Genomic DNA, 13,738 nt, shown 5'->3' on the forward strand with positions numbered 1-13,738 from the left:
ATAAAATTCGTAACTACAAAACATGATGCTGTAGTTCATCTGAAATAGTATTGCCTGCTAAGAATTATGTTGTGAATAAAACATTGATTCTAATTACGTTAGGTTCACATTAAGCCCTCGAATTATTTCAGTATAAAACAATTTTATTCTGAAAATATGGAAGATAAGAAGATGCCACTAATGGCAGACTAAGGTAACTGCACCGAAAGCTGACACTGACCCAAAGCCTGACACTTTCAGTTTCAATGTGTTGTAATAAGATTACATGTAGTCAGAAACAGAATTTCTGAAGTTGTTCTAACTTCCTGTTATCTTGGCAACATCGCACAGTATTCTCCTGGAAATACACCTGAATTCAACAAGATGGATGCTGCATAAAGTAGATTGTTGTATTATTTTGCATGGAATTGTCATTATTGTTAAGCAAAATGGTAAGCGTGCACATACAATTATTTTAATCATAATGACAATTTTATGTGGAATTTTAAGTTGTTATTAATATAGAATATGTAAAATTGTATGCAGAAGATAGTAAGAGCATGGTTTGTTTGAAAACGAAGTTAGAATAACCTGCCACAGGGGTGTCAGCCATTGGTACTCTTAATTTTACCCAGTGTCTGACACAATGTGTCAGGATTTGGTGAAATAAAAAAAATTCACATTTAAATGAGTTGTTTGTTCATATTATTCCAGAAAAGTTACAAGAAACCTGGTATTTAAATCTATTGGCAATAGGAAGTTCTGTACCAAAAGCTGACAGGTTGTGTCAACTATGAGAGCAGTTTCAAAAATTTTGTTCCTAAGGCTGACAGAATTTTTTGTCACCCAAGTAATAATTTTAAATCGCCTGTTCCAACAAATTCTTTCCTTGTATTCTTCTCTCTGAAGTCTTTAAACTTTTATCATATTCATTAAAATACATCTATTTTTTTTGTATCTGCACCGGTGTTTCATATTAAAATTTTAATAATTGTGGTTTTCATTAATTTTGTTCCTGTCATATGAATATTTTTGTCACGTGAGATTCACTGCTATTAAAAATAATACCTTTTCTTGTTCATATTGAAGTTAAAAAATCTGTGTTTTCACTGAAATCACTTCGTTTTATTATGGTAATTGCAAGGAATGTTTAATTAGAATACTTTGTTCTTCTTATAGATTCCTAATTTAGCTAAGGGTTCACTATGCCTCCACCATGTCCTTCAAGGGAAAAATAGATATTAATTATTGAAGATGAAGCTACAAGAATTGCCAGGACAGAGATGATAATGACAGTGATACCCCAGGCCCAAGTCAGTAAAATGAAAATAAAAAATATTTTTCTCCGCAGAGGAATTTTATTTCTCAAAATAATCTTCACCAGTGTTTAGGCACTTATCCCACCTGCTCACCAGATTTGTGATACCTTGATTATAAAAGTCATTTTTTGCTGCTGGTAGCACCACTGCTGCAATGCCTCTATCACGTCACCGATAGTAGCAAACCGGCACCCTGCCAGGTCACTTTTGAGCTTGCTGAAAATCTGGAAGACGCAAGGTGACAAGTCCGGGCTGTAAGGGGTGTGTTCTAGCACCTCTCAGCGCAGGTCTCGAATGGTGTCCATGGTGTGCCGAACTGTGTGTGGTCGCGCAATGTCGTGTAACAAAATAACACCTTCACGCAAACGTCCAGGTCGCTTGTTTTTAACGGCACGACGCAGTCCAGTACGGAGGATTTCGGAGTATCGAGCGCAGGTAACAGATTCTCCTCTCTCCATGAAGTGGCAGAGTAATAGACCCTCTGAGCCAAAGAACAGCATGAGCATCACCTTGCCTGCGGTTGTGAAATTTCTTAATTTTTTAGGCGTGGTGATATGCCGTGCTTCCACTGCACGATGTGTCGCTTGCTCTGCGGTTCGTAGTTGCACCATGTTACATTCCACGGTCACAATACGTTACAAGAAAGCCTCCATCTCCTGTTCATAACGCATCAGATGTTGAAAACTCAGTCCCATTCGGTGTTATTTCTGCTCATTTGAGAGCCATTTTGGACCCACTTTGCGCGCAGTTTATGGTATTTCAATCGGTCGTGGATTTTTGAGTATTCAAATCCATTACTGGTATTCAGGTTCTGAGCCGCTTCGTCCACTGTACACCTCCGATCTGCCCGGATGAGATTGTCTGCTGCAACATTTTCTTCCGTGATGACTGTGTGGGACTGGCCAGGCGCGGGTCGTCCTCCAGTGATGTTCGCCCTTGTTGGTATCGCTTTGTCCACTCATACACTCGGGCGCGCAACATGCAGTTGTCCACGTACACCTTCTTCATAGGGCGACGAATTTCAATTGGTGAAACGCCTTCTGCGGCTAGAAACTGCACCACACTACGCTGCGAGAACTTGGACGCTCCCATTACTGTGAACGTCATTTTCGTCTTGCTGCCGCGCATCACTCCCTGTGCATGCAGGTTGGCCAACCTCAGACAATACAGCTCTCAATCAGTAGTATCAACTCCAAAACTTCCCCTCATGACGGCGCGTAACCTAATTGTTGGCAGCCGATTTCTCGTTTTCATTTGATTGACCCTCGTAATATTTTAGATTATTTGAATGAAAATTCAGGACACAATTCTGGCAGTCCTATCTCAGGCTCAAGTAATATTTCAAATAATCTTTCAGGATACAAAGAACAAGAAGGATATACACCAAGTGGTTCTGGTCAAACAATTCCTTTTCCCTTAAAAAAAATGCACACTTTAGGCATCAGAAAACAAGTACACCTAACAAAAGAATTAAGAGAAGGTTATAATAGTTGCGACTTCTGATGAGTGGAAAAAATATCATGCAAAGAATGCAGAAGAGGATTGTATAGGAAAATAAAAGGAAAAAAGACGAAAGAAAAGGGAAGAAAACAAGGAGACAAGGGAACAGAAAAAGATGCTACCAAATAAAGAAGGAAAGAGACATCTTCTGAAGAATCATCTCATTCTTCTATTGATGTGTTGCTAGAACCCGAAGAAGGAGATGACTGGGGTGTAGAGAAGTCAACTATCTTTCGTAACATTATTTCGATGGTAAAAGTAAATGATTATGTAATTGTACGAGGCGCATCCAGAAAGTAAGTTTCCCTATAAAAAAAGAACACACACTTTCAGGAAAACATTTATTGGCAACAGGTACAGCAATGTTTCAGCTATATTTCAACATAGCCACCATCAGAATTGAGACACTTGTCGTATCGTGGGATCAACTTTCGTATCCCTCTATCGTAGAACTCTGCCGCCTGTGAATGGAACCAGTGTGTGACAGACGTCTGCAGCTCTTCGTCGTTGCCAAAACGCTCACCGGAGGACAGGAATTTCTTGAGGTGCAAGAAAACGTGAAAATCGCTGGGAGCAAGATCAGGACTGTAGGGTGGTTGATCAAACAACTCCCAGCCAAATTCCGTCAAAACAGCTGCTGTGCGCCGAGCCGTATGTGGACGAGCATTGTCATGGAGGAGCACCACACCTGCAGTAAGCATTCCACACCTCATTTCACAGTAACGGTCAGCTTTCACTGTTCACCTCCTGGAAGGAAGTCAATGAGCAGAATGCCCTTCCTATCCCAGGACACCGTGCACATCACTTTCAGTACCGACAGCGTCTGTTTGAATTTCGTCCTGACCGGAGATCCACTATGCCGCCAATGCATTGACTGCTGCTTGGTTTCCGGGGTGAAGTGCGAAATCCAAGTCTCATCGCCCGTGACGATCCTGTCGAGGAACCCGTCGTCGTCATCGTGATACCGTTGCAGAAATGTCAGTGCTGCTCCTAAACGTTGCATTTTGTGTTCTGGTGTCAGGTTTTTCGGCACCCACCTGGCACACACTTTTTTGAAGAGCAGGTGCTTAGTGACAATCTCATGCAACAAGGATCGCGATATCTGCGGAAAATGGATGCACAGCTCCGTAATCGTGAAGCGACGGTACTCCATGATGCACTGCCGCACCAGCTCAACACGATCATCATTGATGAGGGACGGTCGCCCACTGCGCTCTTCATCATGGACACTTTGACGACCTTCGGAAAATTGCCTAAACCAGCGACGCACCATCTGCTTACTCATGATGTTCGGCCCATAGACCTGACAGAGCTGCCGATGAATTACAATTGGCGCAATGCTTTGTGCATTAAAGAACTTTATCACCAATCGGACCTAGCAGGCGGCGGGAGGAGGAATAAGAGCTTCCATTTCGGACCACTGCTGCCACGCTACTGGCACCAGGCGGGACCTGTCCGGCTGGCATATGATTGATACGTCATAGATCTGTTACGCATGCGCAATTGACACGGGTAATTACGTTTACTTTCAAGGGGAAAAATCGGGAAACTTACTTTCTGGATGCGCCTCGTACAATACGAAGAATAATTCTCCGGGTTTTGTATTAAATATAAACGAAAACACAGCTTATGCTAAAGCAGTGTTAATGAGTAGCAGTGAATGGAAATGGCCACGAATAGAGGACAAACTATGGTATAACTCAAAAGATATCCTCGGAAAAATCAGTCTTCCAAAATATGACAATGAGAAACAAATACAGTATATCAAGTGAAAAAAAATTGAAAAACATCGTGTTACATTGACTTAAATTGACCACAAGGTTTGGTAATTTTGTTAGCGTTAGAACTATATTACGAATTTAAGACATTATATGATACACAGTACCGGTATTTCAAAGTTAAGTTTCATTTTTTCAATATTGTTCTTATAACTTAACTGTTTCCCTGTACTGTTTAATATAAATGTTTATTTGTCAGTCATAAATTAATTTAACTCATACAAAAATGTTTTATGTTAAGTGTCAACTTTTGGAGCATGTATGTGTCAGCCTTTGGGACAAAGCGATTTTTGACGTGTCAGCTATTGGTACAAGTAACATGCTTATTTGAAAAAAAAATTAAAAATATATTTGCTCTTCATATAGCCTTTGTTTGTGTGATTCTCCAATTTACAAAAATAAGTACCTTGCCTCTGATACCTGTACCAACTCATATAAATAACTTAACTTACCTGTAATTAATCAAAATTCATAATTTGTTCCTTAAAGTGTCAGTCTTTGGTACACTTACCTTACTTAAAAATTAATTGAAATCAATATTCAGAAAACATTATTATGACGACCGCAGGATTAAAAATTAACTGTATATCCAACTGTATAACATATTCTCTATAGAATTAAACAGTCAAATCAATATTAAGCCGTCAATTACCTGTAGCGTAAAATCGCGATGAAATAAGAAATTCAATTATTGGTGGAACAGAATGATAATCCTTTTTGAATATTATTGAACTAGCTGTACCCGTGCGCTCCGCTGCACTTATTAGAAATAAATCTAAAGTAATTACATAATTCAAATAGGACATTGGGTCCAGGGAACATTCGCGTTTGATAGAAGAATAAATCGTTTAATATGGTACTTAATTTAAATTGTATTTAAATAATTAAAATGCTATCATTTTGGTGCAGAGACCACTGATTTGGTGCAAATATAATTCGTTTAACAGTTTTCTAAATTAGTCTTGAATGCATCCTTTAATAAATCACCCCAAATTAATAGAGTTGATTGTGTACGAAGATCATTTTTACGTTAACCTTACTGTGCATTTTTTTTGTTAAGTTTATTTTATGCACGCCTTAACATCTGTGGTCATGTCGCGTGTTTAGAATGTGTGGGTATATCAGTAGGCCATTTTTACTCTTGTTGAGTTCCTGTTTCTATTGTGTGTTGTAGATGGCTTGTGTTCATGTAACTGATTATAGACTTTGATTAATGTTTTTGGTATTGGTAACTGAGGCGGTGATGAATAATGGCATATATCTCTCCAATCCGGCATTTGCCTTTATGACTAAGGGAAATCATGAAAAACCTCAGTCAGATTGGTCGGCCACGGGGTTTGAACCCGGGACCCAAGAATGCGTGTCTCAAATGCTACCGCCTGAGCCAACTTGCTCCTTGTATATCATTGTTTATGCAAATAAAAAAATTAGGTACCTTACATAAATATTATTTTAAGAAACACAGGAAACGAATATGGGTAAATTATGTGCGCAGAAACGCCATTTTAAGACACTTTTAAAATAATTCAGCTCCAGTGATCTCTATGGTAAAATGAACGTATAAAATTATAGTATTTTATGTGGACCAAATAAAGTTGCAATAATTAAGTTACACAATATTTTGACAGAATATCAAGTTTTCTGTGCGTACAGATTTCTTTTCATCTTACCTCAATCCTCATTTGTAGCATTACATCCATCTAGAGAAACTACAAATTTCAAATAGTGAAGGTTAATTAGCTTCTGAGATTACTTCATACAAACACACAAAATATTCTCTCTATATTAATATTGATAAACGTCAAGGTAGCCTTAAATAGACGGAGTCATTTGTTTTGATTTCATTGTAGCCATCCTCGTCGTTCCTGCAATAACTCCTATGTCACATATCGATTTTCAGATTTTTGCTCTAGGCCTACTAAATAACTTAATGATGCAGCAAATAATACAATCTACTATAGGCCTATATAACTTAATTATATTTCTTTTTTTCGAAAATGTAAGAACTCACGATCTCCTGTGCACTACTGCCATAGATTGAATGAATTTGTTTTTCTTCCGACTAAAAAAATTAATATTTTGCACCCAGAAGTTACGGAACAACGACACTACAATCTGAGGTGGCGAAGGAAATGTATTGTATTGTTGTTTTAAAACTCTTGTATATCCTTAAATATCAGTCCTATCAAAATTTTGCCTGGAATAAAACTTATCGGAAATCATTTTTAAAGAAACGTTTGTTATATAACATGTTTCACAAAAATCAATAATAAGCGAGATATTTCGGTTTATTTAATTCAGGCCCCCTTATAACCCCCCTTTTAAATAAAGAATTTTGAATGCTATATAGCCTAAAATCTAAGTTACGACGAACTTAATTTATATTCCAATTTTCATCGAAATCTGTTCAGCCATTATCGCGTGAAAAGGTAACAAACATCCAGACAGACAGACAGACTTAAATATCATCCTATCAAAATTTTGCATGGAATAAAACGTATCGGAAATCATTTTTAAAGAAACTTTTGTTATGTAACATTTTTCACAAAAATCAATAATAAGCGAGATATTTTGGTTTATTTAATTCAGGCCCCCTTATAACCCCCCTTGTAAATAAAGTATTTTGAATGCCATATAGCCTAAATCTAAGTTACAACGAACTTAATTTATGTTCCAAATTTCGTCGAAATCCATTCAGCCATTATCGCGTGAAAAGGTAACAAACATCCAGACAGACAGGTAGACAGACAGACAGACATACAAACAAAGATTTCAAAAAAGCGATTTTCGGTTTCAGAATGATTAATTATATATGTTAACACCAATTATTTTTGGAAAAGCAAAAATTACCAGAAAAATTTCGCTTACAGATTTATTATTAGTGTAGATAATGTTGGAACATGACAAGGATATCTAGTAGGCCTACTGTCTGTGTATCAAATCTGTACCTTGATTTAAATTTATTATCTATATCTAATAATACGCTAAGAAACATGAACAGCTTTAATAATCCCCTAGATGTCCTCAATATTCTCGAAACATTTAACAATTATCGAAATATCAGCCGTTTTTCTTATGTCCACGAACGAAAGTCAAAGTCAAGGTCTAGATTTTCGGCGACTTCGAAGTAAAGTCACGATTGAAGTTTACTTTCGTCAAAGTGTCGACTGTGAATAGGAAAATGGTGACTTTGTACCTTCCAAAGTCAACTTTGGTCCAAAGTCTTGTCTATGAATACGACCCTAGGAGAGCCAAATATAATCAATACAGTTAAAAAAAAAAAAGCAGATTGAGGTGGGCAGGACATGTAATACGCATGGACCTAAGTGAACCTTGTAAAAAAATTGTAATAACAAATCCGGGAGGTCAGAGAAGACGAGGTCGACCGCACTTGCGGTGGATTGATGGAGTGGAAGAGGATGCCAGAAAGTAAAGTTGAGGTGCAAGAATTGGAAGGCTGCCACACAAGATAGAGATGGATGGCGACAATTACTGAGGGAGGCCCAGGCCCACCAAGGGTTGTAGCGCCAGTGATATTATTGTAGTGGTAGTGGTATAGTAGTGATAGTGTATTAGTTTCAAACCATTGATGCAAATGGACAATCAGGAATATTGGACACAGATAATGAAATGGACGAATTAATAAAGAGGACGAAGATAAATTTAGGACATAATAAAATGTGGACCAAACTTTCAGAGGACAAAATACACAATGGACACTTAAACTGTGGACGAAATAATAGTGTACATAAAACACCAGAGGACGAAAAAATATAGTGGACGGAATATCAAAGGGACATAAGAAACAGTGGACGAAAATAATATCAGTGGACATAGCGTCTGGGAACCAAAATAATAATTTAGGAAGATATTTGCTAGATGAATATTAAGCACGCTCACTGTTGTTTCCAGAATAAGCATTACAGCCAAAATTAGTTTTCAGTTCTTTAATCGATGAAACAGGAGGTCATTCTCTAGAAGATAGAAATATACGTGCTAGGGGAGTAGTAGCAGTGACACATTGAGTTAGATCGGAATGATTTAGCGGAAATTCTTCAGCCAAATATCTTCTGCTGCAGACAAATTGGCAACAATCTCGGAGATAGTATTGCAAAACTTATCTTCTCAGGCCACGTGATTTAAAATGTTATTTTGCGAGCTAACAATGAGTTCATCGCTTTTACGGTTGAATTATATTCGAATCATACGTAATACTAGTTACCTTAAATATGCTGAAGACAGCCTTAACGCGCTGTACAGATTTTTAATTTCGACACTCTCATTTTTACCACAGGGATAAGACACTGGGCTGTAGGTGATAACACGTTGTCGTTTAAAAGACTGAAAACAAAACGAAAATAATTAATGTTTGAGGAGAAAAATTTGCTCCGGCGCCTGGGATCGTACCCGGGTCCTTGGTTCTATGTACCAAGCGCTCCGAGAATTGTATCCGGTGCTGTGGATTGAATTCGGTGTAGCTCAGTGGTCAGAAAATGCCAGTTTAATATATTCATTCATTCATTCATTCATTCATTCATTATATTCCATAGATCTTACATGAGCAATGAAGCTTTAAGATGTGAAACAAGTCAAAATTTTACAATATTACAATTACAAATTTTTACAATTTTCTGCAATTTTTTTTACATTATTTTGGCGAGATGTAGTGAGATGAGGTGAGGTCCGAGGATTCGCCAAAAGATTACCCGGCATTTGCCTTTTGGTTGGGGAAAACCTCGGAAAAACCCAACCAGGTAATCAGATCAAATGGGTGAAATGAAGTGATGCCGAGGACTCGCCATAGACCATCCGACTTCAGTCCCACGGCTGGGGATGTTGAAGTACGCCTGGTATTCTGTCTAGACTGTAAAACATAAGGGCTAACCGTTTGAAATTCGAACATTCGGTCGGATGCCCGACCTTGACGGATGTTTTCTGACCGGTCGAACCTAAACCGGTTCTAAGCTCTATTCTGCCTACGTTGTCTCATTCTGATATTCGGTGTCCAGCTGAAGGTATTTTATTTTTTTAGGTAATCAGATGACTTAATCTACAATAACCATGCCGTGACATCGGTATATTTGTACTAGTTTGTAGACGATTCGTGAGCATTCCGCACAGTGCATCGTCGTGCACTGTCTCCGTTTACCTTTCGCTCGTACAGATGCCTCAAATTAGCAAGCTGTCTCGTTCGCGCAGGCGCATAGAGCACGTCTCCCCTACCACTGTCCGCCTACTACTGTGCACTGTGGACTAGAACGATACAGCTCAGTTCTAATAACAGTTGAGAAGGCTGCATAGGGAGGGTACATCTTGAATACATTGTCAAGCGGTCAACTTTTCAGATAATATGACTATACCTGGGTATCGGAGCCTAGGTGGCCCCCCTCCGTTAGCTCTACTACTACCCCTCTCCAGGCAGCTTCCTAGTTTGAGGCATCTGTACAGTCGGACTCAAGCAGATGCCTCTTCCTCCTCTTCCCATTTTAACGTGATGGGGATCATGGCTGGAAGCTTGCACATACTTTCATAATAATTTTGCCAGCGTAAAAGGAGTCATACAGATGTTTGACGGAAACGATGTAGCTGCCATAAGTAATGCCCAAATTCTTATTGGTGACCCAAATATTAAAAAAATAGTGTGAATATATTTCATCTAATTTTGGGTGTATCCCCTCTACAATCGAATGTCTCGAAAAGACTGGTGTGAAATTGGTGCAGCAAATTTCGATAGTAAATAATCTCACCTCAAAAGTGAATGATCTACAAGATAATATAAGCAAAAAGACGTTTGCGAAAATGAACACAGTAATATAAAAAAGTGGTGGTTTCAATTTTTTATGCAAAATTGCAAGAGTTTTGTCAGATGACGAGTGCGATTGTTATCAACTTGATGTAGAAATGGATGATGTGAAATATTCTATATATGCGCTCTTGGTTTCAGCCGATGTTGAACGCAGTTTTTCCGCATGCAAGGTTACACTATCATCAACGATCACTTTCATGTGAAACTTTGAGAATGAATGTTGTTGTTTATTGCAGCAGGAACCGAAGCCAGGCAAACAACATACAAGGAAAGTAAGGTACGGAATAGATGTGATAAATAAATTAATGTAACAATTAATACAGGAAAAGCAAAAAATTGTACTCTCCATATACATTTTCGGCATTCCAAAATTGTAATGCAAAACTCTGAAAATTAAAAAAAAAAAAAATCTTTTCAGGCTAATGTTTTACCACATTTGTGGCAATTTAAATATGATTTCCAACAATATTCTCAACCTCACCTTTTCGATATTAACCCATACATGCAATGATGGTATTGTCTTGATTTTATAACACGCAATAATTGTATACAAAACATGGCACGTGCTTGCCTCGGCATGTGTCAAATTCGCTTCCGCTGCCTGTACTTGAAACACATCGACTACATTCTGTCCGGCGTCGTGTGTTCACCTTCAATCGACCTTAAACTAATACAAATATACCGATGTCACGGCCCTAGCAATAACATATGAGGAGCAAAGCCTAACTTCTTCAGATGCAGATTTGGACTCGTGATAACAGGCTCTTTTTGTATTGCCAGTATCGCTTAGGCCTAGTGAACGGGGAAGTGACGGGAGTGAACGAGTACCCCATGATGGCGGGGCTGGTCGACTTCGTGAACGAGGACGTATTCAGCGGCGGCACTATTATTGCGAAACGTTACGTCCTAACAGCCGCACACTCCTTACTTAACAGAGCAATAGAGACCACCGGCGTGCTAGTAGGGGACCACGACATCTCCACCGGTAAGGCGAACTACATTTATGATGAACTTACGAAAAGAAAAGAATTGAAGTTGGGAAGTAAAAATGAGTAAGGAAAAGAAATGGGAGGAAAGATTAGATTATACAGAATGAACCGTGGGCCTAAGTAATGTCTTCAATTTCGGGGGTTATTCTTTAAGATACTTCAAAAGAATTTTTAATACAATTTTTCCTGTTTTTGCTTCATTTTCGAGATAAAAATTGTTTTATGTGGAACATTTCATAGCGTATTTTGGGAAAGTCATTGACTCAATTCCTAATATTGTCTGTTTACAAGCAAAACACATTAATTAAAGAAATATTACTTCTTAGAAAATGGCGTGTACAATGCACATAATGTATGTGTATGAACTTAAAATTGAAAAATTAAACACACATAAAGAGAAACAACTTACTAAAAATAATATTCTGAGGATTCAATTTGGTCAAGAGCTTTCAAAATGCCTTTTCCTCAGAGGTAATACGTTTGACTTAATGTGTTTTGCTTGTAAGCCGACGATATGCTCAGTCAGTTTAGCATCAGTCATGCCGTTTAGTGCACGACGGTGCTTTCCCCACCGTTCACCCCCTCCACGAAATGTGACGTAAGTAGGGGTCTGCCAGCAGTCACGGACTGCAGTCTGTCAATCACGTCGTGCATCATTGCACCTAGTGTAATAACAACCTGTGGCGTTGCTTGAACATGTACAGTGCTCTGTTTCGTATCAAGTGGGAGGAAGAATTCTTTTTTGTGCTTCATGAAGGTAACCCATATTGTTTAATATGTTCTAAAACGTTGAATGTACTATCAAGGTACAATATCAACTGACATTTCAGGAGTAGCCATTCCCAAGAATATGGTACTCGTCTGTCAGGTACACAACGGAAAAGAAAACTTCATGAACTAAAGAAGACTTTCTATAGTAGCAAAAAACGTGACCAGCGTGCTAGCTATAGAGTTGCGAAACTGATAGCTGAAAACAGCAAGCACTATTTCGATGGAGAATTTGCAAAAGACTTAATTGTAATCGTGGCAGAGGAGATTTGCCCCAGTATGACCAATTCATTCAAAACAGTTAGCCTAGGGAGAACCACAATAGTGTCCAGAATAGCAGAAATGAACTCTGACATAAAAGACCATAAGCTCTATGATAAAAGGTATTACATGGTACGCATTAGCCTTAGACGAGTGTACTGATATTAAGCATACAGCACAATTAGTTATATTTCTTAGAGGAGTAGACAATGAATTAAATGTATTTGAAGAATTCCTAGATCTAGTACCCATAAAGGGACACACGTCAGATGAAGATATTTTCGAGGCACTGCACATGGTTGCTTGCAAGTATGAGCTATCGTGGGAGAAATTGGTATCATTAACAACGGACGGAGCACCCTCTATGATAGGTCACTCTCATGGATTGATGGGTCAGTTTTATGCATTTCTGAATTAAATAGGAATACCTAGAAATTCTGTGAAAATTATACCCTGTATTATTCATAGAGAAGCACTATGTGCAAAATCAGCAAATTTATCAAATGTAATGTCAGTAGTGGTAAAAGCTGTTAATTTAATTAAAGCTAATTCACTGCGGCATCGACAATTTCAAGAATATTTACACGACATATGTTGTGATTATGACGATTTAACTTACTACTCCCAAGTCCGCTGGCTAAGCAGGGGTAATATGCTTCATCGTTTCTGCAATATTCGTTCGGAAGTAGACTCCTTCTTAAAGGAACACAATATTGCCATTCCCGAAATATCCGATAGAAAGTGGATTATGGATCTTGCCATCTTAACGGATTTGTGTGATCATTTAAATCGGTTAAATACCGTGCTACAGATGCCATTAAGTCATTTATGGATAAACTAAAGCTATGGTTGCATCAGCTGCAGAAGGCAGAATTATATCATTTTCCACGTCTCCAATCATTAGTAAACCAAAAGATTCATGGTATTACGAAGTACCAACCTATTCTGGAAATGCTATTTTCTGAGTTTGAAACCAGGTTTCATGACATCAATGATATGAATGTGGAAATGTTAATATTTAAAAATCCATTTGCAGTCAAACCAGAAGAAGCTCCACTGAACTGTCAGCTAGAGATCGTTGACATGCAGAATAATACACGGATACGAAGCAGTGGAAAACTAGGGATAGAATTACGGAGACTAATTGATAAAGATTTGTATCCTAATCTGAAGAATCTCGCCTCTCGTATGTTAGCCATGTTTGGAAGAACCTATGTCTGCGAGCAGTTCTTCTCAGTTATGAACAACAATAAGAACAATAGAAGATCTAGGATAAGTGATTCTAACCTAGTTGCAACATTGCGTGAAAGTGTTAGTAAATTACAGCCCGATATTGAC

The 13,738-nt window shown here is 38.3% G+C and overlaps 1 protein-coding gene across 1 annotated transcript in view; it reads left to right on the plus strand.

The window, feature by feature from the left end:
* The window catches only part of LOC138691110 (venom serine protease 34-like), a 35,265-nt gene that overhangs the window by 3,818 nt on the left and 17,709 nt on the right, over nt 1-13,738 (plus strand). The window contains exon 2 of the mRNA XM_069812829.1: nt 11,163-11,367. Coding sequence (XP_069668930.1) covers nt 11,163-11,367 — 205 coding nt within the window. The remainder of the gene's footprint in view (nt 1-11,162; nt 11,368-13,738) is intronic.

Source organism: Periplaneta americana, chromosome 16 (assembly GCF_040183065.1).
Source record: "Periplaneta americana isolate PAMFEO1 chromosome 16, P.americana_PAMFEO1_priV1, whole genome shotgun sequence".
NCBI lineage: Eukaryota > Metazoa > Arthropoda > Insecta > Blattodea > Blattidae > Periplaneta > Periplaneta americana.